At 52.9% G+C, this 10760-nt stretch overlaps 1 protein-coding gene across 1 annotated transcript; it reads left to right on the top strand.

The window, feature by feature from the left end:
• The first annotated feature begins 6743 nt into the window (after window positions 1-6743).
• Window positions 6744-10244, top strand: FADS6 (fatty acid desaturase 6). Its single transcript, XM_017884605.1, has 3 exons — window positions 6744-7098; window positions 8585-8763; window positions 9686-10244. Exons 1-3 carry the CDS (start codon window positions 6966-6968, stop codon window positions 9833-9835), a joined length of 462 nt encoding a protein of 153 aa, XP_017740094.1. The 5' UTR covers window positions 6744-6965; the 3' UTR covers window positions 9836-10244.
• Window positions 10245-10760: the final 516 nt, after the last annotated feature.

Here is a 10760-nt window from a genome sequence, read left to right as displayed (position 1 = left end):
CTCGGCCTCCCAAAGTGCTGGGATTACAGGCTTGAGCCACCGCGCCCGGCCTGGATTTTTTAAAAAGCTGTACTGAGGCTGGGCGCAGTGGCTCATACCTGTAATCCCAGCACTTTGGGAGGCTGAGGCGGGTGGATCACCTGATGTCGGAAGTTTGAGACCAGTATGACCAACATGGTGAAACCTCGTCTCTACTAAAAAATACAAAAATTAGCCGGGCGTGGTGGCATGCACCTGTAATCCCAGCTACTCAGGAGGCTGAGATAGAGTGAGACTGTGTCTCAAAAAAAAAAAAAAAAAAAAAAAAAAAAAAAAAAAAAAAAAAAAGCTGTACTGAGTACCAGGAGCCTGGAAGCAGCTGGGAATGAGGAACAGGTACTGAGACTTTGGGACTGCTTGGCTATAAGGGATTTATTGCACAGAGGTGATCTAGTGCTTCTCAAACTTTGGTGTGTAGCAGAATGATCTGGAGGCCCAGGCTTGCTGGAGAAGAGGACTCAGGCCACTGTGATTTTACCAAGTTCTACAGGTGAATCTGATACCCACCAAAGTGTTACACCCACACAGTAGCTATCATGTGTGCCAAACGAACGCAGTAGGCCAAGCTCACCTCCTCTGAGAAGCTTTCCTAGGCTTCTCTACCGGAGCACTCCACCCGAAACCCAGCACGCATGAGATACCCAGCTAGCGTCAGGGCTGTATTCTGCTTGTGAATGCTGTCTTGTCCCTGTAAACCCAGTGACTTCATCTTTGCCTCTTTCACTCTTCAGTTCCTGGCACAGACTTGAGCTCTTGGCAATATTCTTCCATCAATATTTGCTGACATGACCCTGCAGTTGTCCAGGGAACCAGGTTCAGGCCTGCCAGCCCCCTTGAAGCTGGGGAGGGAAGGCTTGGCTCCTGCCTCGTGTCATGAACCCTGTCTGGTGGACTGCAGTGGGCTGAGGAACAAGCCCCGAGTAGTTTATCACTCAAGCCTCTGACTAACCTACGTGGGAGAGTGGGATGCGTCTTGATTTTTTCATCCCACAGGTGCCCTCCAGCTACCCTCTGGGGAGGGTCCAGTTCCCAGTGTGGGGGAAGGGGCATACCTGTCTCCTCAGTCTGGCTGGCATTGGTGAGGCAAGTGCACTGCTGGAGGAGGGTGCTGGTCTTGTCTGCCACACAGGGTGGCAGTGTCTGGGGCTCACGCCTGTACTCGTAGCACTTTGGGAGGCCGAGACGGGAGGATCACCTGAGGTCAGGAGTTCAAGACCAGCCTTTGAAGCCATGGTTGGAATCCCAGCCCCACTGGCTGCCCAGACCTTGAGCAAGTTACTTAATTCAACATCTAAGTGTCAGTTTCCTCACCTGATAAGCAGGAGAAATAACATGACCTCCCTCATGAGGCCAGCATGTGAATTAAACGAAACAGTGCAGACCTTAACAGAGGGCCTGGTCCTGACACGCTCCACCAGTATGATCTTCACTTTCTTTCTCTGGAGTTGACATGGTCAGCTGCAAGGAAAGGGTTAGCAGTTGTTGTTTGCTTTGTTTGTCATTTTTTTTTTTTTTGTAACTGAGTCTTGCTCTGTTGCCCAGGCTGGAGTGCAATGACGCGGTCTCGGCTCACTGCAACCTCCACCTCCAGGGTTCAAGTGATTCTCCCACCTCAGCCTCCCTAGTAGCTGGGATTATAGGCACCCGCCATCATGTCCGGCTAATTTTTTTTTTTTTGTATTTTTGTAGAGACAGGATTTCACTATGTTGACCAGGCTGGTCTTGAACTCCTGACCTCAGGTGAGCCACCTGCCTCAGCCTCCCCAAGTGCTGGGAATACAGGCGTGAGCCACCGCGCCCAGCCTGTCATGTTTATTTGTTTAACTGCAAGATTGCAAATCTCAATGGGGCTGTGTATATGTTGGGGGGTTTGGTGCTGTGTCCTCTGGGCCTCTGCAGGGCGCAGAGGACACGTTCTTGCTGCCTAGGACCTCAGAGGATGTCCCAGGAACCTTCCTGGATCTCTGACTCTCCTCCCATGTCTTGGTGCCTTCTCTGTTAGGATCCTTCCTTGTGGAATATCTGTGCTTTTCCCAAACCTTGACGCTCAGGAGACATCATCATTGCAGAATAATGCAGCCATAGGCCCTGGGCTGCTTTTGGTGTTTGGCAAATGCTGCAGCCTCAGGCATTAACTGAGTATCACTGGCTCTCCTGGGCGCCCAGCTTTTGCTGGGATTGTCTCAGGGTTTATCAGCTCCAAGCTAGGCCATCGGATCTGGGGGAGGGGCAGACAGGTTGGAGGGGGAGGCTTCCACTCCAGGCTGTTGTTTCTCTCCTAAAGTATCCAACCTCCCAAGACCCATTTGTGTTCCACATAGGAAAGTTCTATCCCTCCAGGTAGCCTAACGCTGACCTTCTCTCCTGCCACCGATAACCCTGGCCCAGCCCTGTCCTGGATCACCATGGGGACTGCCGGGCGTGTTCTCAGGGACTGCCAATGAGGGGCACTGTGCCATGCTCAGATGGCCTCGGGAAGGTGGGGGCAGTGTGGGCTGGGGAGGCCCCGTAATTTAAGCCCCGAAGCTTGGGAAAGATTAACTCCTGAAATCAGACGGCTTTAGGGACTCTCCTGCATGTCACTCACAATCCAAGATGCTCCCCTGAGTGGGAGGGAACAGGCCTTGCCAGTTCCTAAGTTCCAGTGTCTCCTCCTCAAATCCTCCTTGTGAAGTCGGCTTTGTGCTGCAGGGGTGGAACCACAGCTGCTGGACCGGAGCTCTGCCCTGGGGGAGGGGCGCCTCATAGGGGAAGGCCATTGGCTTCCTTTAGGGCTCTTGTGGGGGTGGAAACAGGGTCAGGAACCGCCCTCCCCCCACCTAAGTCGTGATTCTGGAACGTTCTCTTCTCACAGAAGTTCAGTGTGGTCATTACCCTCTGAGCTGTCTCTCCAACCTTCTCTCTGCTCGTTCCCAGGCAAACCTCGAGGGTTGTTGCTGTTAGGCAGGAATCTAGATCCAACATGGCGGCGTTACCCGGCGTAGCAGGCCTTTTGCTAAAGACTCCCTTCACCCTTGTACACACTCGCAGACTTACATGCGTCAGAGTTCTGGCTGGGCAACCACACTCCCCCATGACCTGCAGCTCACCTGCATTCCACAAGTTCGTAAACAGCAGTTTCGGTTGACAGTTTCCAAAGACCCCTTCCTCGTGACCCTTACTCAACTCCTGCCCTAGTAGTTTCAAGACCCCCCAGGCCCTGTTTGCACAACCAGCTTCCCTACCTCTCGGGCTATAAAAAGCCCCTCCCCTCCTCCCTCAGCGCGACTTCCTCAGCCCACGTCTTTGGACCGAGGAACCTCGCCCACAAGCCCTAATAAAAGGCTATTCTCACTGCCATTTGCCTTGTGTCTTTGTTCCCGGTTCGGCTCCAGCCTCAGTTTACCTTTACAGTTGCCTAAGTTCAACTACGACTTCTTATTTTTTAATCTTTAATATTTATTTGGAGGGAAAACTCAGATTTGCAGTACAAAAATATACTTTTGTAAAACGCTTTTTATTTTTAAAATAATTATAGATTCACAGGCCTTGCAAAAATAGGACAGAGAGGTCTGGGGTAGCCTTCATCCAGTTTGGCCCAATAGTCACATTTATCTAAGTGTCGTTCAATGTCAAAACCAAGGGAATGGACATTGGTACTCTCTCTCTGTGTGTGTGTGTGTGTGTGTGTGTGTGTGTGTGTGTGTGTGGTGTCCCAGTTCCACCTACACCATGCTCCAATAGATGCTGGGGACATACTGTGAATAAGACCCCGTTCCAGTTGCCCAGGGACTCAGAGTCAAGTGCAAAAGAGACACATACAAATGACATCAAAATAACAAAAAATCCTGGCCGGGCGCGGTGGCTCATGCCTGTAATCCCAGCACTTTGGGAGGCCGAGGAGGGCGGATCACGAGGTCATGAGATCGAGACCATCCTGGCCAACATGGTGAAACCCCGTCTCTACTAAAATACAAAAAAAAATTAGCCAGGCGTGGTGGCCCGTGCCTGTAGTCCCAGCTACTCAGGAGGCTGAAGCAGGGGAATTGTTTGAACCTGGGAGGCAGAGGTTGTGGAGCCGAGATTGTGCCCCTGTACTCCAGCCTGGCGACAGAGCAAGACTCCATCTCAAAATAATAATGATAAATCCTGATCGCACTAGCTAACACGTACTCCATCTCAAAATAATAATGATAAATCCTGATCGCACTAGCTAACACGTACTGGCTGCTTCCTGCATCCTTTATGTATTTACCTATCTGAAATTACCTCATTTCAGAGTCACACCTCCCTATGAGGGTGAAGCTATTGTCACTTTGTAGATGAGGAAACACTGATCCGGGAGGTTAAGTCACTGTGCAACGCCATGCCAGCTGGTAGGTGACTGGGGCAGGCAGAATGTGATGAGGGCATCGACCAGGGTGGAGTGAAAGCTCTGAGAGCTCAGGGTGGGAAGAGCAGGGCCGGGATATCGGACAGTGTCTGGAGATATTTCTGGCTATCAAGATGGGGGTGTGGGCCAGGCTCAGTGGCTTCCATCACCTTGGGAGGCCAAGGCAGGAGGATCACTTGAGCCCAGGAGTTTGAGACCAGCCTGGGCAACACAGCGAGAGCCTGTCTCTACAAAACAAAACAACAAAACAAAACAAAAATTAGCTGGATGTGGTGGTGTGCACCTGTAGTCCACGTTACTTGGGAGGCTGGAGGCTAAGGCAGGAGGATTGCTTGAGCCTAGGAGTTCAAGGCTTCTGTGAGCCAACATTTCATCACTACACTTCATACACTCCAGCCTGGGCGATAGAGTAAAAGTCTGTCTCAACAAAAAAAAAAAAAAAAGAGTGGTGTGTTTGTGTGTGTGTGCGCATACTACTGGCATCAAATGTGTAGAGACCAGGGATATTGCTAAATGTTCTACAGTGCACAGGACAGTCCCTGACACAAAAAGTGCCTGAGTCCCAACTGTGAATCATGCACGACTGAGAAACTCCAGGGAAAGTTTCCAGGGGAGATGCTATCAGGACAGAGTTGGCCAAACTAAGGAGCAAGAAGGTGGCTTCAGACAGAACAAATGTAGGGACAAAGGCTGTGGGAAGCAGCACAGTACATGAGGGACCCTCAGGAATCTGGGGTCACCAGAATCTAATGGGGATCTTGGAGAGGGGAAAGGGGGCGTGTGGCAGGCAGAGGACCTGGAACTTGGTCTTGTGGCCAAAGGTGCTAATCTAAGTTGGTAGTTTTCAAACCTAACTTATTTTTCAAATATATAATGTGTTTACATGATTCAGAATTCAAAAAGTATCGGAAGAGGTCTTTGTCCTGCCCCTTTCTGCAGATGTCCATTTCCTCCTGGAAGATGATGGCTAGAGGTTATCAGTCTTTTCTACGTTCTTCTCTAATATTTTCCTCTTTTTTTTTGAGACAGGGTTTCACTGTGTTGCCCAGGTTGGAGTGCAGTGGTGTGATCTCAGGTCACTGCAGCCTCCACCTCGTGGGTTCCAGTGATGTTCTGAGGTATCAGCCTCCCAAGTAGCTGGGACTACAGGCATGCACCACCACACCCTGCTAATTTTTGTATTTTTAGTAGGGGTTTCCCCATGTTGGCCAGACTGGCCTTGAGCTCTTGACCTCAAGTGATCTGCCCACCTTGGCCACCTAAAGTGTTGGGATTACACCTGTATTCCTAGCACTTTGGGAGGCTGAGGTGGGTGGATCACATGAACCAGGAGTTCGAGACCAGCCTGGCCAACATGGTGAAACCCTGCCTCTACTAAAAATACAAAAATTAGCCAGGCGTGGTGGTGGGCACCTGTAGTCCCAGCTACTCGGGAGGCTGGGGCAGGAGAACCCGGGAGATGGAGTTTGCCATGAGCTGAGAACCCATGAGGTGGAGGTTCACCGCTGCACTCAAGCCTGGGCAACAGAGTGAGACTCCGTCTCGAAACAAAAAAATAAAATAAATGATCTTTTTCAGCAGGACCATCCATTTTCCAACTAACTCAGCAGCATGTAGTCATCTGCCACCGCCCTCAGGAAGTGTGCGAGTGCCGGGCGTGGAGCCTGGTGCAGTGAGCCCTCTGCGGGGTGTTCCACTCTCTTTACCTGGCTTGCAGCGACTGGTATTGGGAAACTTTTCACGTCGTTCCAGAAACAGGCAGCACCTTCAATAAAATTAGCCACATTTTCTGTCCTAGAAAAAATATTGGAAAAGGCTTACATCTGCATACATTTGCATGTATCTGCTTAAGAAACACCTTAGCATGGCTTTTGCATTCCAGATTGATGGCTCTTGCAGGAGTCAGAGCACGTGCTGCTGCTCCGAGCGGCTTCGGAGAATCCCACTGGGGATCCATGCTGGAGAAGAGTCACCTCTAGGGAGAAGCTCTCGGCCCCCATCAGGGCACCGCTCCCACGTTGTGGACTGTTCAGGGGATGATGTCCCTGCACTCTCAGACCACTCCTGCAGCCCCTCCTGGCTGCTGCTCCAGGCTCAGAGTGCTCAGTGTTATGAAGAAGCAGATGTTTCTAAGAGAAACACACGCAAAATCATTGCATCAGATGCCGGGATCATCACATGCAGTGCCTCCAATCACGACAGCCTCTGAGACTCGTTGCCTGGGCAGTCACTGGCAGATTGGCACTCCAGGGGTCCAGCCTCCCACCCCCAAATGCTTTGCAAAGCCTCGCCAAATGGACGCGATTGTATTGACTGGCTGCCACTCCGTGGTCATAGATACCTGAGAGTTGATGGTCAAAGCTGATTAGCTGGGGCTATAAGGCAGGATAGCCCTGGACGTGCAGGGTTTGAGGAGGTGGGCGTGTTCTCCAGGCTCTCAAAGGTCCTGCATTGTTCAACTGTGCCTGACACGGACCCCAGTGTCATTTCTGGTTCCCTCCTCTAGGTATGCACAACCTTCACTGCAGAGCACGCCACGCATGGTCACATCAAGATGCACCATGCCTACACCAACGTGGTGGGCCTGGGGGACTCCAGCACGTGGAGGCTGCCTTATCTCAACCGCTATGTCTACATGTTCCTTGCTCCTTTCCTCCTCCCCATCGCCACTCCACTGGTGGCTGTTGGTGAGTGCCATCAGAGCCCAGTCGGCAGTGCCCTGCATGGACCTGGTTCTCCTGCTCTCTTTCCCTGCCTGGCTTCATGGAGGCTGCTTGTAGAGGAAGGCCTGATAGATTCTTGCTGAGACAGCATGGTAGGGTAGAAAGAGCCTTGGACCCAGAGCTAAGTCTGGCTCTGCCACTTACTAGCTGGGGGCCATGGGCAGATAATTTAACCTGTCTGAGTCCTGGGTCCTGTACCTGCTCCTCAAGTATGGTATGAAAGAAAATGAGATCCTAGGTATAAAAATGCAGGGTCCAGGCATGGTGGCTCACGCCTGTAATCCTAGCACTTTGGGAGGCCGAGGGAGGTGGATTGCCTGAGCTTAGGAGTTTGAGACCACCCTGGGCAACATGGTGACACTCCTGTAATCCCAGCACTTTGGGAGGCCGAGGTGGGTGGATCACCTGAGGTCAGGAGTTGGAGACCAGCCTGGCCAACATCGCAAAATCCTGTCTATTAAAAACACAAAAATTAGCTGGGCATAGTGGCAGGCCCCAGTAATCCCAGCTACTTGGGAGGCTGAGGCGGGAGAATCGCTTGAACCTGGGGGGCGGAGGTTGCAGTGAGCTGAGATTGTGTCACTGTACTCCAGCCCGGGGGACACAACGAGACTCTGGCTAATAAAAATAAAAATAAAAAAGAAGTGAGCTCTTCTTCAACATAGTCAGCATGCCTCCCTCCATGCTCAGATGCCAAGCGGTAGGAGATAAAGGCCTCAGTGACTGCCCCAAGGCAGGCAGATGCGTACATGCCAAGTGGTAGGAGATAAAGGCCCCAGTGCCTGCCCTGAGGCAGATGGAGGAACTGGACACGGAGTTCCTCATGGGAGGCCAGGGCTCAGCACTCAGCTCCAGCGTCATTTCCACAGGGACATCTCCCTGTTTCCTGCTCAGGGAAGGCCCCAGAGTAGAGCTTCCTGTACTTCCTTGACTAGCACTTACCACAACTGCTGTTAACTACTTAATTACTTAATTCCATAATTGTGTCCTGTCCTGCACCCACTGAAGCTCCTAGTCACCTCTGAGTTCCTGACCTAGGACAGCACCTGGCAGAGGAAGCACTCGACACTGTTAAACTTGATCTTGAATGATAAGTAGGATCTTGACTGGTGAACAGAGCAGGAAGGGTCTCTCCAGGATGAGGCACGGGCACGGTGTGATGAGACTGAGTGGTAGGCAGTTGAGAGCATTAGGGAACCACGGGACCTGAGAGGTGCCCAGGCTAAGCCCCTCACTGTTCAGATGGGGAGGGAGGCCCAGAGATGGATGAGACTCAGTGCAGAAAACAGAGAGGGTCGTCACTGCAGCTGGGCCAGGAACCCCTCTACCAGGTCCCCCCACATGGGAGGTGGGGGACACAAGAATCCTCTGGGTAGCATGAGATCCCAGGACACCTGCAGTGGGGTGGGGAGGTCCAGGCTACCTGGCGTGACCCACGTGTCTGTCACAGCACATTGGCTGCCCATGTTCTCCCGGGACAACAAGCCCCGCCGGATACACGTGATGAGCCTGAGGGCGCTTAACCTGGCCCAGGTGCCTGTGCTGGACTGGGCATTCGGCCACTCGATCATCAGCTGCCACATGGAACAACACCTCTTCCCCAGGCTCTCTGATAACATGTGTCTGAAGGTAGACGAGGGCTGGGCTGGGGGTGCTGGAATGAAGGGACTGTTAGAGGGTGGAAAGGAAGATTCTCCAGCCCAGCGGGGTCGCTCACACCTATAATCGTGGCACTTTCGGAGGCTGAGGCGGGCAGATCGCTTGAGCCCAGGAGTTTGAGAGCAGCCTGGGCAAGATGGTGAAACCCCATCTCTACAAAAAATTCAAAAATTAGCCAGGTGTGGTGGCACATGCTTGTGGTCCCAGCTGCTTGGAAGCTGAGGTGAGGACCACCTGAGTCTGCGGAAGTTGAGGCTGCAATGAACCATAATCGTGCCACTACACTCCAGCCTGGGTGACGGGGTAAGACGCTGTCTTAAAAAAAAAAAAAAAGGTGGCAGGGGAGGGAGGAACCTTCAGGGTTCACCTGAACTCCACGTCCCCCAACTGGCCTGGTCAGAGGTCACCCAGGAAGGGCAGTCCAGTGTACCCACAGCAGCATGGGTTTCAGATCAGAGATACCCAGGTTTCTTACTAGCAGGGTGACTCTGGACAAGTGAACTGAATACCTCTAGGCCTCAGCTTTCTCTTCTGTAAAATGGAAGTAGAAGGGCTTATGTTGACAGGCTTTGAGGATGAAATGGAGAAATATATCTGAAATGTTCAGCACACAGTAGGTGCTTGGTAAAAGGGAGCTCTGGTTTTTATCCCCCTGTGCCAAGGAGGGCTGTCATGCAGTCAGGATCCCTGGATGTTGGGAAGAAGCCACTCCTTTCTTCTGCTGGGTTGGGGACAAGAATTCTGACTTAAGCCCTTCTACTCCAGAGGGAGAATCTTGGAACAAGGCCGATAGGAGCTGCGGGTAGGAAGATGACGCCACCCCCCACCATAGGATGATGGGCCTGTCCACAGCCCCGGCTCATAGGCCCCTCTCCTGCCCATTTTCCACCAGGTGAAGCCCGTGGTGTCCCAGTTCCTCCATGAGAAGCAGCTACCGTACAACGAGGACTCGTACCTGGCTCGCTTCCGGCTGTTTCTCCGTCGCTATGAGGAATTCATGGTGCAGGCCCCACCTATCACTGAGCTCGGGGGGCTGCAATGAGGCCGGGCCAGTGCAGCCACCCCGTCCCTCCCTGGCCCAGCCCTGGCCCTCCTGCTCCTGTTGGCCCAGGGGGTGTGGCTCAGTGGCTGGTGGCGGACCTGGAGAGTGGAGGCTCCAGGCAGGCAGGGGGGCAGGGGAGCTCAGGCCTGGGGTCCGGGGGCCACCTGCCTTGCGTGCTTTTCTGGGTTTTGAGGCGTGTCTGGGGGAGGTGGTAATGGTGGCTGTGCATTCTGGTCAGTTGGGACCTCAGCAACTTCATCTCAGGACTAAAGAGCTGGGTCCTTCCCCCTGCTCCATCCTTGGTAGGACTAAGGGGAGGTGACAAGGTGAGTGAGGAGGGATACTGTGCAGGGGCCACCTGGGAGACAGCAGGGAGCACAGAGAGATCAGGGTCAGTTCCCTCGGCTGGGACCTCCCTGGCATTGGGACAGCCCCACACGGCCTTGGCCACTGTTTCCTTCAGGCTCTGCCCACCAAGGTGCCCTCTCCCCGGGGACCTCAGGGTGAGCTTGCTTTTGGCAGGCCTTCCTTGATCCTCAGCCAAAGGAACCTATGCAAGGCACTGGCTCAGCAGTTCCCCAGGCCGCAGTATCAGTGAGATAAAAGTGAGTGTGTTTTGTGGGGAGGGAACTCCAGGGGAAGTGAGGGGAGAAGGTTCCTCAGGGACAGAGTTGCGGAAAGAGTATAAGTAGCAGGCTGGGGGCAGTGGCTCACGCCTGTAATTCCAGCACTTTGGGAGGCCGAGGCGGGCAGATCACGAGGTCAGGAGTTCGAGACCAGCCTGGCCAACATGGTGAAACCTCGTCTTTACTAAAAATACAAAAATTTAGGCCGGGCGCGGTGGCTCAAGCCTGTAATCCCAGCACTTTGGGAGGCCGAGACGGGCGGATCACGAGGTCAGGAGATCGAGACCATCCTGGCTAAC

The sequence above is a fragment of the Rhinopithecus bieti genome, unplaced genomic scaffold (genome assembly GCF_001698545.2).
Source record: "Rhinopithecus bieti isolate Rb0 unplaced genomic scaffold, ASM169854v2 scaffold_13400, whole genome shotgun sequence".
Lineage (NCBI taxonomy): Eukaryota > Metazoa > Chordata > Mammalia > Primates > Cercopithecidae > Rhinopithecus > Rhinopithecus bieti.
The sequence above is the reverse complement of the archived record's forward strand: the minus strand, read 5'-3'. Positions and strand labels throughout refer to the sequence as shown.